Source organism: Protomyctophum bolini (genome assembly GCF_963924005.1).
Source record: "Protomyctophum bolini genome assembly, chromosome: 16".
Lineage (NCBI taxonomy): Eukaryota > Metazoa > Chordata > Actinopteri > Myctophiformes > Myctophidae > Protomyctophum > Protomyctophum bolini.
In genome coordinates, this window is record NC_137877.1 from 5,381,669 (window position 1) to 5,404,779 (window position 23,111).

The 23,111-nt window shown below is 44.5% G+C and overlaps 1 protein-coding gene across 2 annotated transcripts in view; it reads right to left on the reverse strand.

Annotated features, from left to right (window-relative positions):
* LOC308331074 (guanine nucleotide exchange factor DBS-like) overlaps nucleotides 1–23,111 on the reverse strand; it is a 72,513-nt gene that overhangs the window by 19,059 nt on the left and 30,343 nt on the right. For both annotated transcript variants that reach the window (XM_080786214.1, XM_080786213.1), the window contains exons 4-12: nucleotides 16,409–16,499; nucleotides 12,215–12,334; nucleotides 10,738–10,854; nucleotides 8,834–8,983; nucleotides 6,505–6,629; nucleotides 4,440–4,554; nucleotides 4,163–4,282; nucleotides 1,837–2,028; nucleotides 130–321 (exon numbers count right to left, since the gene is read on the reverse strand). In XM_080786214.1, the coding sequence (XP_080642340.1) occupies nucleotides 130–321; nucleotides 1,837–2,028; nucleotides 4,163–4,282; nucleotides 4,440–4,554; nucleotides 6,505–6,629; nucleotides 8,834–8,983; nucleotides 10,738–10,854; nucleotides 12,215–12,334; nucleotides 16,409–16,499 (1,222 nt within the window). The remainder of the gene's footprint in view (nucleotides 1–129; nucleotides 322–1,836; nucleotides 2,029–4,162; nucleotides 4,283–4,439; nucleotides 4,555–6,504; nucleotides 6,630–8,833; nucleotides 8,984–10,737; nucleotides 10,855–12,214; nucleotides 12,335–16,408; nucleotides 16,500–23,111) is intronic.

Below are 23,111 nucleotides of genomic sequence, written 5' to 3' on the forward strand. Positions count from 1 at the left end.
CAGACTCCATCCGTGAAAAAATAATATATATATACTGTTACTGTATATTATCAATATTAGCTTGGAACTAACAATTCATCCAGGCTTGCTTGAGACATCAATTCGACAGGCTGATGGGGGGGCACTCACCCTGAACTCCTGGTTGAGCACTGCCTCATACTGCGTCCAGATGGTACTGAGGTCCGTCAGCCGGTTCTGCCCTCCCGTGTCCAGGTAACGCTCCAACTCCTGCAGGGCCGACTCCGCCCCTTCGTGTGACTGACACTTGTCCACTGGCTGAGACGCCAGCAGGAAAATGCCATCGTCACACCACTTAGCAGCCTGAGAGGAGGAGACGGGTACAGGAGGGGAAAAGGGAGGAAGGAATGGGACAATTCATTAGACAAAGGGTTGGGCAACTTTGACGATGGAAGTTGAAAGATGGAACTTATTTCCAACCTACTAATTGCTACTAATATAGACTGAAGTAATTGAAGCGGTCATGTTTGCAATTATGTCTGGAATTGTCTGTAAATTGTGAAGGTGGCTATGTCCCCGGGCCGCCACCTTCACTGTTGTATGAATATAAGACAAAGGGAAAAAGACAACATTAGAGAACTGTTTCTATAGCTGTCTAGTATGTCTTGATGATGACCCATTGCATTGGCGGGAAATCAGGAGTCTTGCCACAACAACCCCTGACTTGAGGACAAACTCTACCATAATGTGGGTAATACTAAACCATCTAGTTCCAGAGAAGATGGACATTATTTTTTCCAGCAAAGAAATACAAGCGACAGAATTGCTCAATAGTGTATCAATTGGCTAATGCTTATTGTGAACACATTATTTGACATGGAGCACGCGTGTGGCCTACCAAAGGAACCCATGTTCCTTTGTCATCACTTACAATGTTATCCTTTGTTATCAGTTACAATGTGGGACTTCAGGTATGTTTTAACTTCACACTTGAAAACAAGGCAGTCATATTATAGTCAGAAGGAAGCTTGAGTCCTGTGAGGCACACCCAAACGAGGCGTTAGCCGAGGCGAGTGCTTGTGCCAACATCAGCTCCTGGCGGCTGCGCTGTCCACTCAGCACCGTCTAGAGTTGCATATTGGGGCGAGGAATCAATCAATTTCAAAATCGCACATACTTGACAATGAAAGTAAAGGAGACTATATGCCTATAGGTGAGCTCCAGATTGTGATCGAATAGAAAGCGAGTCAGAAGTTCCATGCGGAAAAGGGCCTTTTAGAACTTTCACTATAGGTCAACTCTCCTACTTGTGTCGACACACGCTTATGTCATACATTATACTACATAGATATATAGACCAGAGGTTCCCAAGGTACACAGAGGAGTCATGTACTGTACTGTACTGTACTGTACTGTACTGTACTGTACTGTACTGTACTGTACTGTACTGTACTGTACTGTACTGTACTGTGCCACTCGTAAAAGACAAAAGGAAACCAATGAAGGCGACTGACATCATAGACATTATTGATGAGGAAAGTTCAGGCCGGCCACATGAGATGGGAACCCACACTGCTCCCCATGTCTATCCTGAGATCCACATGAGATGGGAACCCACACTGCTCCCCATGTCTATCCTGAGATCCACATGAGATGGGAACCCACACTGCTCCCCATGTCTATCCTGAGATCCACATGAGATGGGAACCCACACTGCTCCCCATGTCTATCCTGAGATCCACATGAGATGGGAACCCACACTGCTCCCCATGTCTATCCTGAGATCCACATGATACTACTATATTTCTTTGAATTCATATTATACATGAGTGTATACATATAAGTATTAAACTTATAATGTAGTATCCGGCTTCTCACCCTCTCCAGACTGTGGTGTAGCTCCATGGCCGTGACGAGCAGGTCTTTCTTCACTCTCAGCTTGCTGCCGAGATCCTCGCTGACTGCTCTGAGCTCGATGCATTTGGGCTGGATGGAGTCCTCGGCGTAGTGGGAGTTCTGGATCAGGTCGTCGCCCTCTTGTGCCAAGGCCAAGCATCTGTCAAACAGCTCCTGAAAAGAGACAGAGCCAAGGTGGGTGGGTGAGTGGGGGGTGCATGGGATAGATCAGGGCTGGGCAACTTTGACAATGGCGAGGGCCAGTATATATATATATCCAGAGGGGCCACATTAGCAAAATATTGCCGATCAGATCAGCTATTCTTTGCTATATTTGAATTGGAATCCTGAAAAGTAACCTTTTTTTATTGAATTTCAAATGCATTTAGTTATAGCTGGACACAAAAAAGAAAATAACATTTTAATACTAGTCATTAAGTACTAGTCATTTAATTCTGGTCATGAAGTAATTAAAGCGCGTTTGGAATTGTAACAGCTGAAATCAATCAGTATTCTGATATTAACATGCGGGCCGCATTAAGTGAAGGCGGGGGCCGCATGTGGCCCCCGGGCCGCCAGTTGCCCACCCCTGGGATAGATAGACGTTACATTTAGAGTCAAGATAGTCCGGCAGTCGAGGTGGACAGGTGTGAAATTTGGTATATAGTCTTATTGGCCTAAAATATTAGGGTTTCTTACTTTCTTGTGACCCTACCATTAACATCCTATAGCAGGCAAAAATGTCAAATGTTCCTTTTGCTTTAGTACCATGTGACCATGTGACAAACTAATCCATTCCAAGCATTAGTTTAGTACAAAGTACACTCCTTGGGCTTAAAACAGCCATAGACAACATCATGACAAATGTGATGAGGTCAGCACATTTTGGGAACATTTGGGCAAGTGGCTATGGCTGTTTTTATAGCCCAAGGAGTGTATTTTGTGCAAAACGAATGCTTGGAAAAATCCCTAGTTTAATTGACATGCCACATGCTACTTAAAGCAAAAGGAAAATTTGACATTTTGGCCTGCCATAGGATGTTAATGGTAGGGTCACAAGAAACCCCTATAAAAAAAAAGGATTGCCCAATAAATACTAACAGCCGGTCTGCAAGTGGATTCATGAATGTATGTATATAGACAATATTTTAGGCCAATAAAAAATACTATATATACCAAATTTCCCACTTTAAACAAAAGAAGCCGGCCTAAGAAGGAGTTTGTATCAATCATGTGCCATTAAATACACTACCTGGTCAACTTCCATTTTACACAACACAGCCTGTATAATCATAAAGTATTTGAATGTCACCTTAATATACATTTTATCTGTGACTATTAATGTCACTATAGTATTCAGGGACATGACACCCGAGATTCTCAAAAATGTACAAGTTGCCCAGGCGGTGGCGTAACCGCCTGGGCACCCGACTGGTAATCCAGTCGCAGTGTGCCGCGGGTTCGACTCCCGAGCCCGACACGGCCTTTACTGCATAGCCAACTTCCAATACCCAAAATCTCGGCCACTCGCTCACTCGCACTCGCTCACTCCAGCATGGTGGTCTTACGGTGCAACTGGTGACCTGCTGAAATATGTGACAATCGTCGACAATCGCATAACGTCAGTGCCGAATGTAAATCGTTGCAGTTTGTTTATTAGCAGAGTTCAACCTAGCGGTATTCAGGCCACGTATTTAAAGACCTCCATGTAAGTTGTATGAAGTCCACAAGATGGTCACATATTTCGACAGCTCACCAATTTCACTATAATTTGCCATGCTGGAGTGAGCGAGTGTGAGTGAGCGAGTGGACGAGATTTGGGGTATTGGAATTTGGCTCATGTCTTCCCCCATCTCTCTCCCGTTTCCTTTCAGCCTACTGTCTGTCCCTTCAAAAAACCAATAAAAGGCGTAAGCCGCAAAAAAGATATCTTAAAAAAGAAATGTACAAGTTCAGTAATATCCTGATATGCCAAGCAGGTTAAAGCTGCGCAATGTATTTACATTTTTTGTTACAATGCTACTTATACAATTGGTGTGGTTGTATTTAGTTTTTGCTCTTCTATCGAGACCTTTAGATCCTGTACCTGGTTGGACATGTACTGGTTGCCACAAATAGAATGTCTCCCCTGAACAAGCAGGCAGACTCTATTAGCTCAGTGGTTGAAATGTTAGCACAGAACAGGAAAGTTACAGAGGGTAGCTTAGTTTTTTAAAGCAACACAAAAGGAATAAATGTAATAAATATTATATGACTCGAGGCTCCACTCTGCCAATACGAGGCAGCTAGGGAGTCACTTCTCACTTACACAGACTCTGGCCTCGTAGCTGGTGAGTTCACGTAGGATGTGTTCGGCATGGGCTGGACTGATGCCCACTTCGGAGAAAGTTGCAAGTTTCTCAGCCACCTGGTCCAGCAGAGCTGTCACCTACACAGCATGAGAAATAGCGGTCAGAAATGTGGACTGTCCTCGAGTGTTGATTTATTACGGATTAAGTTATTTGTAACACGGAGGATTTTTACAGCAGCATGGATGAAAAACCGATAAAGAGGCTGAACATCTATAGCCATGACCAACAACATACGTCTCTGTAGTTGTACTCAAAGTGTCGCAGCTGGAGGCATTGTTCCAGCTTGGTCTGATGCCTCAACCAGAAGTCATCAAACGCCCTCTCAGTGTCGTCCAACTGAGACAGCAGCCTGACGGAGGTGCAGAGCAAGAGATGTGACGGGGGAGCACAAGAAGACACATGTGAATGATCAAGAGAGATAGAGAGAGACGGGGAAAATTGGCAGCCAAGCGACGAAAGGATAATTCGTTGCTGTCGTGAGGAAACCTCATAACTCAATTTTTGAGGTTTTAGATTTTTTTGGGGCATAAATCAGTGCTATTGAACACACACGTCTGTGTGTTGTTTAGAAAATATTGAACCAATGGAAAGTAGTAAAAAGTGCTTTGGACAAAACTCCATTGGACCCTCAAAATGTCTGCTAAAGCAACTAACTCCACCACCTCTCCCCCTCTCATGAAAGCAATTGACAATATATAAAGTCACAACACCAACTTTTAATGAGGCTGTATTGCTTTGTTTTAAAGGTTTTCTTTATTTCCTGAAGTTGGAGTTATGAGGTCTCCTCCCGACAGCAGAGATATGTGAAAACGGTGGACTGGACTATAATGTGTACATTCCCGTTTTTGCATGTGTGTTCTGTGCATGCTTTACCAAAGCTTTATGTGATATGATATGTCTTTGTATACTCAAATCAAGTGCATTCAGTTGTTGCCAGAAAATGCAGCTATGCTGATGACCTTAAAGCATACTGCCCTAGTGGCAGCTCTTGCTAGGAGCAGCTTGATGGGAAGAGAAGAGACAACCGCTCGAAATCAGTTACCATCAACAACAACTCACATTCCCTGCTGGATGTGTTTTCCCCATTGCAGTGGTAAAACAATCTCAAACTTAATCCATGCCATGGTATACAGCTGAGATCATGCAATAAATGACCTTTATTGAACAGAGATCATTTTTCTAAAGACATAAACCACACCATTGACCCAGTACAGGGTGCATGTTTTTTTCCAGGGAGAATGAACGCACGCAGCAAGTTGTGCACCTTCACGGTAATTCATGGCAATCTGCCCATTTGGAGATATTTTACTGTGGTGGAGGTGGTGGTGCTAGAGGAAGGACTAGAGCATCGAAGTCTGACGTCAATATCGGTAGAGGGCACTATAAGTCCACAGGTTCATGTACTTTTTATTTGCATTGTAATCCCCATAGGGGGGGGGGGGTTAGATCGCCTCATAGGGTGACCAGATGTCCCTCTTTGCGTGGGACAGTCCCTCATTTCCAAGACTTTTCAGGCGTCCCACAAATTGAGACCCTGTCTGTCCCACATTGTGACTCATGACAAGCGACGAATCAGTGTTCAAATGCCCTAATAGTTGGCCTCCTGCTATAGTGTTCTACAGTGTTCAGTCATAGTCTTGACTAAATAGTCTTGAATAAAACTTCCTTTAGTTTTAGTCATATTTTAGTCACCTGGAATGTTCTAGTGTTGGACTAGTTTTAGTCGACTAAATATCATAAGAATTTAGTTAAACTAGATTTTAGTTTACTAAAAATGTATTTTTTCGGGCCTTGATGCCGTCGTAATGACACAGCGCGACGCGTTGTGAGCTTGTAGATCGGCTATTTTCATGCCAAGTGCAAAATGACATATAGTGGATCTCTTATCCACTAGTCCCCTTCCTAACATTTTAGTCCAGTTTTTATTTGTTGACGAAATTGTCCATAATATATTTAGTCTTAGTTTTAGTCATCATAGCTCAGTTTTCATGTAGTTTTCGTCAGTGAAAAAAGGTGGTCGACGAACATTTTTCGTCAGTTTTTAGTCGACGAAATCAACACTGCATGTTCTACTAGCCCATTCTGACCTGAGATCAGATTCATACAAGGTTTCCACTGGACACACACTGTTCTGATTAACCCATTCTGACCTGAGATCAGATTCTAAAAATGTCAGTCGTTCTTCGATTTTTCAAAAAATAGCAGACCTACAAGCTCGTAGCGCGCCACTCGGTGGCGCTATAACACCAAAATGGGTTCCCGTTCAGAATGGGCTAGTAGATCCCAAGGGTTGTCTAACCTTTGCACAGTGGCGAGGTTCTCCATCTCGTCCTGGTTCATGTTGTGGTCGGGGTCACTCCTCACAGGCTCGTTGATTCCCTCCAGTATTCTGCTGCCTTGACCCAGAGCCACCGACAGGTCCTCCTACAGACGCAGAGAGAGAGAGAGAGAGAGAGAGAGAGAGGGATGGACGGTCTTACAGCAGTTGTTTTCAATCAGTGGTCCGGGGACCACCGATTGGTTCCAGGTGGTCCCCAGCTAAATGATGGAGTTGGTAACCAAATTAGACCCTTATAGAGCACCGAAGACTGACGTCACTTTCAGTAGAGGGCGTCAGTCCCCAGGTTCATGTTTGTTTAGTTGCATTGAAATCCCCATTGAGGCGATTTTAGATCGCCTCATATAACAACTGTTTGAAAAATAAACATGTCACCCCGGCCGCTTCACTCATATGGATATGAAGAATCAACTGACTGAGAGAAAACGCTAATGTTACTGCTGCTGAATTAGTTAGATTTTCGCTAGAAGCAGACTGTATCATATATGAGTGACTGACTGTTGCAAACGATACAGAGACACCTCCCTAACAATAACGCAGAGACAGCTTGTTTATTTTTGGACCACAACGCTTATAGTAGACGATATTAAGATCACCCCATGTTATTCTCCATAGAGAAATTACTTCCGCGAACCAGGGGAATCGTCGGGATGAGCGAGTTACGTCAGGACTTCGGTGCTCTATATATTAGAGCTTTCAAAATGAAGTGTAAAATGAAATGAAAGCGTAACAATGAAACCAAATCATTTGGTTTCATTTTATGCTCTCAAGAGTTAAATTATTGTTAAACATCTGCATTACTTAATTGTTACAAGAAGACTATACACAATTAGAGAATGTGGAAGAATTGATATTTTGATCAACGTTTTGGCTGTTATCTCTCCTATATCATGGTACCAACATCAATACAGCATGGAATTGTGGACAAAACCATACCATACCGGACTACACTAAAACAAATGTGCACTTCTGTCACGGGTATAAAGTTATGGAATTCACAAAACCAGGAGTTGAAGAGTTGTACAACAGTGTTTCAGTTTAAGAAAGTGTTTAAAAAGGAAAAAAATAATAAAATATGAACTAGAAGGTTAGATAAGTGTTATTTTGTTCCATCAGCGTTGTTTTGTTTTGTTTTTGTTTGTTCTCTTGTTGAGCTCTATGTTAAGTTCGTCTTGTTCTCTTTTTTAGGGTGAGGGTGAGGGTTGGGTTAGGGTTAGTTGTTTTATTTTTTTATTTTGATAGGGGCAGGTATAAATAAGATTTATCTTCTTCCTGCTCCTTTTCTTTTCAGATTTGGAATATGTAAAAAAATATATGTAAAATGAATATAAGTATGTAAAAACCAAAACTGAAATGAAATAAATAAATATGAAATGAAATGAAATGAAATACCCAACGACAACTAAATATAAATCTTTGGGGTCTGAGAGGCTACATCTTAATGGTGGCCTGTGTCTCAAACGCTGAATAAATAATGATCCTTGATATGAAGAGGGTTGAAAACCACTGGTCTATACAGTAGTAATATAATAATATATTATTATTATTATTATTATTATACAGTAGTATGTCATCCAAATGCACCACAGAGAGAGAAACTGTGCTTGTGTGTTCATGAACCTGCTCATCTCTGCTGTCGGGAGGAGGAAACCTCATAACTCCAAAATGTAAATTCTTCAGGAAATTAAGAAAACCGTATTTTTAAAACAAAGCAATATAATACAGCCTCATCAAATTTGGTGTTGTAACTTTGGATATTGTCAATTACTTCCACGAGAGGGGTATAGAGGTGGTGGAGTTAGTTGCGTCAGCAGACATTTTGAGGGTCCAATGGAGTTAAGAGGTTTTGTCCAAAGCACATTTTTTACTACTTTCCATTGGTTGAATATTCTCGAAACAACACACAGACGTAAAGGGTGTTCAATAGCACTGATTTATGCCAAAGACCAAAAACCTCAAAAACGGAGTTATGAGGTTTCCCTCCCGACAGCAACGTCATGCTCTCACATATTATCCCATTCTGAACGGGAACCCATTTTGGTGTTAGCATCATGTTGTGCTTTAGCTATTGAAAAATAGCAGATCTACAAGCTCATAGCGCGCCACCGAGTGGCGCGCTACGAGCTTGTAGGTCTGCTATTTTTGAAAAATCGAAATCATTTTTAGAATCTGATCTCAGGTCAGAATGGGTTAATCAGACCAGTGTGTGTCCAGTGGAAACCTCGTATGAATCTGATCTCAGGTCAGAATGGGTTAATGTGCATTGGACTGACTAGTGTTAGTGTTATACCTTCATCCTGTCCTTCTTGTTGGTGTGCACTTCCAGAAGGATCGTTGTGGCCTGCGTGTCGTTGGGCAGTTCAGTTTCAGCCAGCTCTGTCCCAAACGACTGCAGAGACTGGGCCGTTCTCTTCACCAGCAACGCAAATCCCTCGATGGCCTGTGTCACACACGCACACGCGCACGCACGCACGCACGCACGCACACGCACACACGCACACACACACACACACACACACACACACACACACACACACACACACACACACACACACACACACACACACACACACACACACACACACAGACAGACAGACAGACAGACAGGGGGAAAAAAGACAGAAGGGTTCTGATTATCAGCATACCATTACTGTCAGACAGAAACCTTGTATCTCTATTATACATATGTTTCAACGTTTGTCCTTTTCTTCCTTCCATAAATGAATGCTCTATAGTTTGTCGTACAACTGTGTCACGCAAAAGTATATAGATGTACGCTGTTTTTGACACACTTTGAAAGTTAAGTCTCGCCATCGTCGGTTTTATAGATATTTAACCAATGAAAAGTATTAACAAGAACAAGAAAGGACTACATATTAACTACATATTGGATCTATTGGAACTAACAGGTTCTGCTTTTCTATTTCCTGAAAACTAACCCTGGTGGACAAGGTTTCCACCCGACAGCAAAGCTAGCAAGAACAAAAAGCATGGCAATAAAATCACATACATAAAAAGTAGTTATTATGAAACATGCGTATAGACGAAGAATGTAACAGTGGAATATCCATATAATGAAACTATAAAAGTGCTATGTCTACATTAAATGCTATTCTAGTGCTGTCTACATAAAATGCTACGAGTCTGTATAAAATGCTAGGTATCTAAGTCTACATAAAGTTACATAAACTGAGCGAAAAAGAAGGCACTGGAGCAGCTCAGACAATTTAAGCCCTCAGGTCAGATGACCTGACGAAGATGCAACTTAAACATCGAAACGTTGTCACTTTTTAACTTGCTCCCTGTTATTAAACTAAAGGGCCTATTATTGTCTGAGCTGCTCCAGTCCCTTCTTTTTCACATGTAACCTGTCCTGCCTTTGAGATGCACCAGACTGGCGTGCCATATAGGCTATAGAGACGCGGTTGGAACCCTTCTACATTACATAAATTGAGCCTTTGCATATTATGCCTGTAAGGTCGTCTCTGGATTAAGAGCGTCTGCTAAATGCCTAAATTGTAAATTGTCGTCGGGGCTAGGGCAAGTGCTACAGTATACGGGCCATGATGGAGTCTGAAGAGCTGGGACTACGGCGGAAGATTGGGAGTGACTGAGGCTGCAGTTGTGATTGCAATGGGAAGTGCATTCCATATAGTGTTGTAGCCAGAACATCTGCAGTGTGTATAGTGTACAAGACTAAGGATGCACCGAAAGGGAAGTTCTTGGCCGAAACCGAATACCGAATATAGGAAACAGTTGGCCGAAAACCGAATACCGAATATCCGAATATGATTAATATTATATATCTTTTTTCCTACCATTGCTGTCATGGCCGTACCTTAAAGCTACCTGATTTATGTCAAAATAAATGGTTTTGGCAAAACTTAACTTGAATAATAATCACTATTATGGGTCCATAAAACATTTATTCAGCCCTTTTGAATGCATTAATTGCATACACTATTCGGTGATATAATTTCTGCCTATTCGGGCCGAAACCGAATAGGCCCAAAATGAATTTTTAGCCATTTTCTGCCGAATATTTTCTGCGGCCGAATATTCGGTGCATCACTATACAAGACAGTATTTGCTGGCTCAGAGGGTCCGGTTCGATGCTGATTTACTGGAGCAGTCGTCTTGACTGCTGCTGTGGTGTGAAAACCAGCAGCGTTCGTTCGTGCTGCCTTAACTCACCGTGCGGTGAGAGATCCACTTCTCGTGGCAGTACTGCTGCGTTCCTCCCAGATCCTGGGTCAGCTGGCTTCGGTCGATGTAGGAGTGGAGCTCAGTCACAGAGCTTAGCATGATCACCTACGGGAATTCACACACACGGACACACACACACACACACACACACACACACACACACACACACACACACACACACACACACACACAGACACACACACACACACACACACACACGGACACAAACTATGATACGTCCAATTCAATCAAGCATTAACCAATTTAGGCCTGACGTCGAAATAAATAAAAAAGAGTCTTCTGAAAGAATATATATTCAATGATTTGTGCCGCATATTCACGATTTTTCAAAAATAGCAGACCTACAAGCTCGTAGCGCGCCACCGAGTGGCGCGCTACGAGCTTGTAGGTCTGCTGTTTTTCAATAGCTAAGGTATAACATGATGCTTAGTTAAAACACCAAAAGGGGTTCCCGCCCCCCAGAATGGGTTAAATATTCTTTATGTTATTTTTGGGAATAATTTTAATACTATAACAATAGCTAGATTGGTTCCAAAACATAATGAAACACTTCAACAGGAGTTGATCCGTTCTATAAATGTGACTTTATCGTAACCAACTACAGTACAGTACAGTACAGTACAGTACAGTACAGTACAGTACAGTACAGTACAGTACAGTTTTCAGAATCAGACTTTATTGAAAGTAACCATACTGTAGGAATCATCAAAGGAATATTATGACCCCGTATTGTAATCATGAAAGGAATTTCACTCCAGTTTTCAGTGACTCTTAATATGCATAAGTAACTATATGTATACGCACAGTAACATTGACACAGTCAGCGTGTGTGCATAATAGGCACACTAGCCATTCCTATATAAGATGTAATAGCATGTGTGCACAGCGAAAAAAATCCCAAGTGTTCGTGTCTACATTCGTAGACTGGACAAATATTAACCAAGCGACCCTTCATTGAATATTTCAATAGGTGCACGCTAACCCCTCCTACACAATAGATAGCACAATAGAAAATTGGAAAGAAAGAAAAGGAACTGAAAGAAAAGGAACTGGGTGTTTTTTCTTTATTTTATTTTTTATTATTTAAAAAATAATGTCTGTAACTTACTTAATTTACAACATGTTGGAAGTTTGAGAGCAAGAGTGTCTGTCCTGTTGTCTGTTTTGTTTGTCTGTTCACACTTGTCATTGTTTAACTGTTTTTAGTTTTTTCATGTTTATCACACTTTTTTATTATACTGTATGTGGAACATTTACATTGCCTGTTATTTTTTTCATTTTTATTTAACTGAATTACTTATTATCATTGTCTAATCTGAAATTGTCATACAAAAATGCCTAATAAAAACAATATTAAAAATATATATATATTAACCAAGCGGACAGGTCCCATTGGGTCATATCCGTCCACTCTCATGCAGGCAGGCTGATTAGATTTACATACCGGCACCTTCATCTTGAACTCATCCTTGTTGAACTTGAACAGGATGTCGGAGAGCGCCCGCTGCAGTAGCGTGGTGGGCCTCAGGACCAGCACCAGCTGGAGGTTCCCTGGGAACGAGCCCTGATGAGACACACACACACAGGTTACTGTCGTAACCACGTCTCACATCCTGAGAGACACACACAGGTTACTGTCGTAACCACGTCTCACATCCTGAGACACACACACACAGGACGGAGACGGAACACTGTGAACATTTCGAGGGAATGTTCATCTTGGTAATTTGCATTTACCGCTCAACAATTCAAACTTAAACAATACAATCCCACCTAAATCTTTATAACTGAGTGTCAGACAACCTGCAAGCGGCTGGATGCTGGTTTTCTTTCCAGATGGACTGCCGGTTGTTAACGCAGCTGTGGTTTAATTAGCAAAATGACAAAGCGGTGCTTTGAGACGAGACTGCATGGCCCTTCCCCCCCCCCCCCGTAGAGCCATGGGAATGCTGGCCGGAGAGGATAGAACGGGAATATCCCGCTAACAAACAACCACTTGAGATGGGGACTCTTAATGGATTTAATAAATCAATTAGATGTTCCTTCTCGCTGAACAGACATGCAGAATTGAGCAACGACGTCAAAACAGACGTCAGAACGCCTAAAACGCACGGCTTTAACCCATTCTGAACGGGAACCCGTTTTGGTGTTATAGCATCATGTTATGCTTTAGCTATTGAAAAATAGCAGATCTACAAGCTCATAGCGCGCCACCGAGTGGCGCGCTACGAGCTTGTAGGTCTGCTATTTTTGAAAAATCGAAGAGCGACTGACATTTTTAGAATCTGATCTCAGGTCAGAATGGGTTCATCAGACCAGTGTGTGTCCAGTGGAAACCTCGTATGAATCTGATCTCAGGTCAGAATGGGTTAAAAGTCTAACCTCTAACTATTCAACCACAAGGTTTAGACTGGTGGTTTAGTCATTAGTGGTCACAGCCCAGTTATTCTTTACGCACCTATTACTAAGAAAACACGCATGTGCAGGCACAGAGAAGCTGCCTGATAAACGGAGCACAGGGCTTGGGTATCTCCAGGGGCTGCATGAGTGAAAACAGTATCTGGGTCTATATAAACTGCACACCTGGCCTGTCTGTCAGCAATCTAGCAGCAAGCGGAAACACACACACACACACACACACACACACACACACACACACACACACACACACACACTTCAACTATACCTAGTAGGAAACAGATATAAACATCCATCAAACCATCATGATATGGCTTGACTCTCGCTGGAGATTTTGGGCTCCATATTTTCGTCACCGTTAATAAACCTCCCTAAACTTCTTTGCCTTTTTTTATTATTTTGAAAAAACATTTTTGAATAGTTCAACTACAGCCAAAGACATTGACACGTTGTGAGCTTGTTGTAGACTGGCCATTTTAACTATTCAAAATTGTTTTGCAAAATAGTAAGTAAAAAAAAAAAAAAGTTTAGGGATAAGGGGTTTAGCGGTGACGAAAATGGAGCCCTTTGGACTTTCGTTTTGTCGTCCTCATTTCAACTAGACGGCGACGGCTCAACACGTGCCAGCTTTCATTAACCCATTCTGACCTGAGATCAGATTCATACGAGGTTTCCACTGGGACATACACTGGTCTGATTAACCCATTCTGACCTGAGATCAGATTCTAAAAAATGTCAGTCGTTCTTCGATTTAAAAAAAATAGCAGACCTACAAGCTCATAGCGCGCCACTCGGTGGCGCGCTATGAGCTTGTAGATCTGCTATTTTTCAATAGCTAAAGCATAACATGATGCATAACACCAAAATGGGTTCCCGTTCAGAATGGGTTAACGTTCACTTAGCAACCTGCGGCCCCGAATTCCCCCCCCCCCCCCAAACAGGCAAGCAGCCTCTCTTCCAGGCAGGGTTGACTGAATAACCCCCCCATTAACCATGTCTGTCAGCCTGTAACGTCCCCAAGGTGGGATTAATAAAGCCTGATTCAATTTGAAATGAGCGAGTGAGCCTCCCGTGTGTTGTGTGTCCCCCCTGTGGGATCATGGGTGGTGATATTCATCTCATGGCTCTCTCTGTATCAAACGATCCATCTCTCAACACAACACTCCCCCCTTCTCCGGACCCTGGTCTCTCCCGGCAGCAGCCTGTTATTGTCTCTGGCAACACGGGGCAGTGCGCGGGTGTTGAAAAGCGTGCAGGTCCGGTATTATTACGCCATACAGACACACGATGTGTGGAAGCTCATTTTGGCCTTCGACGGTCGGTAATATGAGATCCGCCAGGGAGCTGTCCATCGCTGCGCTGGTGCTGAAAGCACAACGCCACTTGGGAGAGAGGGGGTGGGGGGGGGGAGGGGAGGGGAGGGGCATGTCTGTCTTGTATGGACAAACATGAGAGAGAGAGAGAGAGAGAGAGCGAGAGAGAGAGAGAGAGAGAGAGACATGGGGGAGGGAGAGACTCAGCCATGCTTCCCTTCGTGGTTGTCTGAATGTGAGTGTGATACAGCTGATACGAGAATATGAGTCACCCTATATATTTCAGCCAAAGTAGGTTAGTGGGGTGAACCCAGAAACCTGCACACACACACACACACAGCCTCTCAAAGAGCGCATGCTATTTATTATTACACGTGAATTTGGATATTTCTCCATCCTATAACTTGCGTTACATCCATGAGTGAGATGAATATGAACAGACAAGATGAACTAATAAACTGTATGTGACAACCAGAGCAGCACGGCCTCCTGCCTGCCTGCTCTGGCATATATATACAGTACGTACAGTACATGTTTATTTTGCCCTCAAGCTATATGAAAACACTAGGGTGGCGCAGTGGTAAAGTGGTAAAGTGCCTGCCCACCGCCGCATAGAGGTTGTGTGTGCTCGAATCCACCGCATTACATCCGGCTTTGTTTTTTTTTCTATATATTTTTTTATCCCACGATTTTGTAACCCATTTTTCACCCCTGTGCCAATCATCTAATGTGATCCTGGGCTCTACACACCCTCCGCCAACCTGGGGAGAGCAACGGACTTAACTCATGCTTCCTTCATGCCTGAGGGTCCCAAGTTGCTCCTTTACACCTGACAGGGGGGAGTTTCCCTGGTTGGACGTAGCGCGTGGAAGGAACACGTTATTCCAACCAGTTCCTTTCCCCTCCATCAGGCGCCCCGGCTGGCCAGGGGGAGGCAGTTTAGAGACCAGGATTACTGCATGTTTTTGTGAGGGTACCTACCTAGTTACTACCTACACTAGGGGACACGGGGAGAACATGCAAACTCCACACAGAAACATCCGGCTTTGTGTTCATCATTCTACAGTACGGACACAATTGGCCCGTGTTTGGGAGGGGGGGGGGGGGGGGAGGGGAAGCTGCATGCGGGTGGAAAGGGTGATTATTGTCACTATAGCACCTGCCGGGAATGTCGGGCAGGAGGAGTATATAGAGAATAGGCTCTATCTATAGTCTAGGATCTCTATAGGCTCTCTGGCCTCCCGGTGGTGGGGACTCTTCACTGCAGTGAGATAGAAAAGAGACAACACAGAAATGTCTGTGTGTGGAAAGAAATCAATTGGCATAACGACGACTCGGGGAATTGGGGAGAAAAAAATAATCTGTGAAAACACACGGCAGCCTTTTGAGGAAGGTTGGAGGGAGTTGAGGGGACGTGTGTGTGTGTGTGTGTGTGTGTGTGTGTGTGTGTGTGTGTGTGTGTCGAGGGGTGGGTGCCTCATAACAGCCCCCAAGGGTATAGTGCAGGGGATATTAGTCCATTATGTTCTCCCTTGCACATGACGTGGAAGCTCTCCAAGAGAGAGAAGGGAGGAGTGTTAACACCTCTCCTACTACATGTTACCCCCCCCACCCAGTGAGGGTGTAAAGTGTGTTTTCTGTCAAACCTGCGACTGCTGCACTCACAACACCAAGGATTACATACTTTTTCTTGAACAAAGGAGCGAACACACAGACACACAGACACACAGACACAAAGGAGAGCCGCAATAGAGGAAGAAGCTCTGTGGAAAAGTAAATGTATATATACAGCATGCCTCACAGACGCACACACGCACACACACACACACACACACACACACACACACACACACACACACAAACACACACGTGTAAGTACAATAGTCAAAGAAACAGTCAAAACTCACTGCGATGCGAAGCAGGGTCCCCTTGACAGCCGCCCATCGGTCCTGCCGGCGGTCGATGACCAAGATGAAGCCCACTCCTGTCGCTGACAGACTGCAACACACAGAGGACCACTGTGGTCATTAACCCATTCTGACCTGAGATCAGATTCATACGAGGTTTCCACTGGACACACACTGGTCTGATTAACCCCATTCTGACCTGAGATCAGATTCTATAAAAATGTCAGTCGTTCTTCGATTTTTCAAAAAATAGCAGACCTACAAGCTCGTAGCGCGCCACTCGGTGGCGCGCTATGAGCTTGTAGATCTGCTATTTTTCAATAGCTAAAGCATGACATGATGCCGACACCAAAATGGGTTCCCGTTCAGAATGGGTTAACACCACGTTGAAAGGTGACAGACGTGGACCAGACACGTGGGCACTGATGTGAAGGATTCAATCAAAAAAAACATCATATACAGTGAAATAGAAAACACAAATTACCCATCAGTCAATGAGAAGTTGAGCACACAGAAGAACATTATACTGTAACAATGCTATTGCTATAATAAAAGGAAAAAACGTCCAGGCGTGTTGAAGTTAAAGAACCCAAAAAAGAAAAGAATCCACCCGGCTTTCCTTTTGCTCTCATGTGCACAATAGGACCCAAGTGGAGCAGGGAGACGCTGACACGTGCAAAGAATCATGAAACAAGTCCTTTCATGTCTTCTTCCTCCTCTTACTTATATCTTTGCTCAAACAAATCTGACCTTCTGAGACAGGTTGTCCAGACAGTCAGTCCGACAGAACAGAACCATCCAGAACCTCCACCACATGCCCTATAGCTGTCTATCAGCCTCCAGCGCCATGCCCCCCAACGCCACCCACCGCCCCGCACCGCCCACCGCCACCACACCCGCTTCTTTCTGTGGTCCTAAGAGAGAGAGACGAGGGGTTTTTCACGATGCACACACACACACACACACACACACACACACACACACACACACACACACAGGCCAGATGATCTGCATGCAGCTTGTCAGCAGAATCCCCCTCCTTAATTGGCACACACACACGTGTAGAAACACAACGCACCTCCTATTGTGGACAAGCGTGAGCCCTCAACCTCCGCGGGATACGACAACACAACAACACAAGCCTCCTCCTCCGACGGTCGGCAACAACAACACGGTATATAAATATACCAAGACCTCCTTCTTCTCAGCAGTGTAGTGTATAATTCCCTCAAACGACACAGCGTCCAATCCAACCAAAGCTCTTCACAACTAAACCGGTCTGGCAGGAGATGAAATGAAATGAATGTTCCAGCAGAGACCTGCAGAAGGCGAAAAGGACCTGAGAGGAAGAGAGAGTGAGAGAGAGAGAGAGAGAGAGGGAGAGAGAGAGAGAGAATGGAGGGGGGTGTGCCTGAGAGGCATATAGACACAGAGCCCTGCAGTGTGAGGGAGAGAGACGCGCTGCCTTCAGACCATCCTCCTCCCAGCATCCTCCCTCCATGCAGCGTCTGGTGCTTTGTACCGCGCCGCGCGACACTCGGCCAATGAGAGGAGGGAGCGGTGCAGGGCTCCTGAGGATGGCGGTGAGGTGGAAAAGGGGTTCCGGTGGCCAATCAGCGTGCGTGTGTGTGTGTGTGTGTGCGTGTGTGTGTGTGTGTGTGTGTGTGTGTGTGTGTGGGCCAGTGTCTCTTGAAGGTGCATGAGGCTTTCTCTATTGTGAAGGAGGAGGGTATACAGTATGGCTTTCAATACCGGCTCATTTCTGTCTGCCAGTCTCTGCTTATCCCATTCTGACCTGAGATCAGATTCATACGAGGTTTCCACTGGACACACACTGGTCTGATTAACCCATTCTGACCTGAGATCAGATCAAAAATGTCAGTCGTTCTTCGATTTTTCAAAAATAGCAGACCTACAAGCTCGTAGCGCGCCACTCGGTGGCGCGCTATGAGCTTGTAGATCTGCTATTTTTAAATAGCTAAAGCATAACATGATGCTAATACTAAAATGGGTTCCCGTTCAGAATGGGTTAATACTACCTCTTATCTCTCTCTCTCTCTCTCTCTCTCTCTCTCTCTCTCTCTCTCTCTCTCTCTCTCTCTCTCTCTCTCTCTCTCTCTCTCTCTCTCTCTCTCTCTCTCTCAATGACACATTCTATGTTGAGAGTGCCATTCCCTCATCCTTCTTTTTTTTTACCCTCCTGAAATCATTACCCTCCCCCCTTTCTTTTACCCCCCCCCCCCCCCCCCCCCCATCCTAAGTGTTCTTTCTTTCTGCAATTACTCCCATTCAGAGCAGAGACACAGGAAGGAGGAGGAGAATGGGAGGAGAATGCAAGCCATGAGAAGATGAAGCGGGTCTCATGCCTCCGAGACATTTGAGAACGTTCGCTGAAATAGCATCATGGTCGTTAACTGGTTTATATATTATGCCCAGAACACATGCAGCGCTGGAGGTTTGGCATAATAAGAGAACATGGTCATGTGATGAGATTCATGCATGGCCCTCGATCTGCCCTTTTCTGCCGGCGATGATGACACGCGAAAACACAATGACCCTCCCCGACCCGGAAGAAGCTGATTGGCTGTTGTTGCAGGTGTCCCCAAGAGTTTTAACCCATTCTGACCTGAGATCAGATTCATACGAGGTTTTCCACTGGACACACACTGGTCTGATTAACCCATTCTGACCTGAGATCAGATTCTAAAAATGTCAGTCGTTCTTCGATTAAAAAAAAATAGCAGACCTACAAGCTCGTAGCGCGCCACTCGGTGGCGCGCTATGAGCTTGTAGATCTGCTATTTTTCAATAGCTAAAACACGACATGATGCCAACACCAAAATGGCTTCCCGTTCAGAATGGGTTAACTGGTTTATATATGCCCAGAACACAGCGCTGGAGGTTTGGCATAATAAGAGAACATGGTCATGTGATGAGATTCATGCATGGCCCCGATCTGCCCTTTTCTGCCGGCGATGACACGCCAAACACAATGACCCCCCCCGACCCGGAAGAAGCTGATTGGCTGTTGTTGCAGGTGTCCCCAAGAGTTTTAACCCATTCTGAACGGGAACCCATTCTGGTGTCAGCATCATGTTATGCTTTAGCTATTGAAAAATAGCAGATCTACAAGCTCATAGCGCGCCACCGAGTGGCGCGCTACGAGCTTGTAGGTCTGCTATTTTTGAAAAATCAAAGAACGACTGACATTTTTTAGAATCTGATCTCAGGTCAGAATGGGTTAATCAGACCAGTGTGTGTCCAGTGGAAAACCTCGTATGAATCTGATCTCAGGTCAGAATGGGTTAATCATATATGTCAGAGACACAACGATTTTGGATTTGAAAAAGTAAAGATGGAAACGTTCTCTTTTGTGACATAATTACTTCAATAGTATGGAGAAAAAGAAATATGCATTAAAAAAAAAACATACGCTAATACTATGGTGAAAGGATTTAGTCACACATTTCTATAAATTGATTAATTTAAATATTCATGGAATGCCTTCTGGGTCGATTATAGTGGGGGAGCAACCGTGCACTTGGAAGGTGTCCAAATAATTGGATTTCTCAACATGCATGGATGCTCGTGGAAAACCTTCACTCACTGTGTGAAGTGTTGTGTCAGCTGAGCTGTGGAAAAGCTCTGCCTGAGATGTGTTGCATGAATGAATTGAATACACATGCCACGCTGCATGGAGCACGGATAGATCGGTATAATTGCTCAGGTTTAGGCACGCACATATACTGATTAAGTATATGTGCCGAAGGCGGGGTTGGCGAAAGGGCCTTTCTGTGTGGAGTTTGCATGTTCTCCCCATGTCCCCTAGGGTAGATACCCTCACAAAAACATGCAGTAATCCTGGTCTCTAAACTGCCTCCCCCTGGCCAGCCGGGGCGCCTGATGGAGGGGAAAGGAACTGGTTGGAATAACGTGTTCCTTACACGCGCTACGTTCGGTCGGGGAAACTCCCCCCTGTCAGGTGTAAAGGAGCAACTTGGACACTCAAGCATGAAGGAAGCATGAGTTAAGTCCGTTGCTCTCCCCAGGTTGGCGGAGGGTGTGTAGAGCCCAGGATCTCAGTAGATGATTGACACAGGGGTGAAAAATGGGTTACAAAATCGTGGGATAAAAAATATTAAAAACAAAAATACTGATTAAACAAATATTGGATTCATTGAATATTGTTAGTTTAAAAACTGTTTACCCTTTAACACTTTCGAATGCTTGAAATTGATCCAGTCATAGTAGACTACGGTGGACATCTATATTGACGAATTCAGAAACGGGTCTCATGGTCGCAGCTTATACGTATTTCCTGTAGCCGACGTAGCTGTGGGGCCCTTTAAATGCTTAGTATATGAGGTATAAAGTACAGCAGCCTTGTGTTCATAAAACAGAAAGATTGCGTATTGGGTATAAGACTGATGTTATGTATCTTTCAGGACCTTTCACTGCTTCGTCTCAACCATTACTCAACGATGGCTCTGGTCTCAGCCACCGCGGTAGATATTTTTGACATTCCGTTTTTTCTTATGTTGCCACTATACTGTTGGAGCAGCCATAAACGACACAGGTTCATCCCGATGTTCTGGGCATATTTGTAATGTTGGTGTTAGTGTGTGTGTGTGTGTGTGTGTGTGTGTGTGTGTGTGTGTGTGTGTGTGTGTGTGTGTGTGTGTGTGTGCGTGTGTGTGTGTGTGTGTGTGTGTGTGCATGCGTGCGGGGGGATTGGGGGCTCAGCCCAAGGACACGTACAGCTGTTAATTAATTTACTGAGTGTGTTTGACGATGCAAAGCATGCATAAATGGGTAAAAGGATTATGACACAGAAGATCACATGCTTCATGGAGACTGTATAGTGAAATTCATTAAACATCAAACAACATTAAACAACTTCAATGTCAAAGGAACCACAATCTGTATAAAATGCTAGTAGTAGTAGACAGTAGTAATAGTAGTAGTAGTAGTAGTAGTAGTAATAGTAGTGAATTTCAGTCATCATTAACCATGAAAAGAACTAAACAAACAGAAAACAAAAACCCGGGAAGGCATCTGTGCCATTTTAGATTTTATCAGACATCTGCTATTCTTGGAGATCTTGGAAGTGTGATAACTTACTGATTTAGATTCTTACTGATCTGTAGAATCGGCCTCAGGTCTTAATGGGTTAAGGAAAACCTGAATATTTCTATAATTAATAGAAATATTCAGGTCTGATATGGACGTAAAATGAAGCCAGTCAGTCCTTGTATTGTAAATCGCCATCTTTCTAGATCCGTTTTGGCCCAGCTGGCCCATTGGCTGGCCCAGACAATGAGGCGGGACTTCCCCACTTCTTCGTAGTTGGTTTTTATTTTGACTCGAACGGGGGGCGGCTCCCGTTCATAGACTGTAACGGTAGCCACGCCCCTCAGAACATACGTGACTTTATGGTCATTTTTTAAATAAATTGGACCATCATTTTCCAAAAAGAATATTATGACATGAGAAATGATACTTTAAACTAGTGACTGGAAGCAGAAAGTATTCATGACCATGTTTATTAAGGTAATACAGTCTAGGTGAAGTTGGGCCCAAATACATGGACCTCTATGGGGATATGGGGGTTTTTTTGGGCCCAATGACAGCGCCACAACAGGCCATTATATGAACTTTCAGGATGTCCCGATTTCCTTAGTGGCTTCACAAAATATCTGTCTGACTGCCCCCCTGAACGCAGACGGCACCAGGTACCTGCGGGACCCATGCCACTGAACGCAGACGGCACCAGGTACCTGCGGGACCCATGCCACTGAATGCAGGCAGCACCAGGTACCTGCGCAGTGAGACCCATGCCACTGAATGCAGGCAGCACCAGGTACCTGCGCAGTGAGACCCATGCCACTGAATGCAGGCAGCACCAGGTACCTGCGCAGTGAGACCCATGCCACTGAATGCAGGCAGCACCAGGTACCTGCGCAGTGAGACCCATGCCACTGAATGCAGGCAGCACCAGGTGCCTGCGCAGTGAGACCCATGCCACTGAATGCAGGCAGCACCAGGTGCCTGCGCAGTGAGACCCATGCCACTGAATGCAGGCAGCACCAGGTGCCTGCGCAGTGAGACCCATGCCACTGAAAGCAGGCAGCACCAGGTGCCTGCGCAGTGAGACCCATGCCACTGAATGCAGGCAGCACCAGGTGCCTGCGCAGTGAGACCCATGCCACTGAAAGCAGGCAGCACCAGGTGCCTGCGCAGTGAGACCCATGCCACTGAATGCAGGCAGCACCAGGTGCCTGCGCAGTGAGACCCATGCCACTGAATGCAGGCAGCACCAGGTGCCTGCGCAGTGAGACCCATGCCACTGAACGCAGGCAGCACCAGGTGCCTCTGCAGTGAGACCCATGCCACTGAATGCAGGCAGCACCAGGTGCCTGCGCAGTGAGACCCATGCCACTGAATGCAGGCAGCACCAGGTGCCTCTGCAGTGAGACCCAAATACTTGCACTTGTTATAGAAATATTCAGGTTTTCCATAACCAATTATTTTTCCGATTCTACAAATGCCTTCTAAAATCAGTAAGTTATCACACTTCCAAGATTTTTCAAAAATGTTCAAGAATAGCAGATGTCTGCTAAAATCTAAAATGGCCCCGGTTTTTGTTTTATTTTTGAAGAAGGCAGTATTACCCGTCCAGAAAAACGTTGGTGTCCTCATTAAA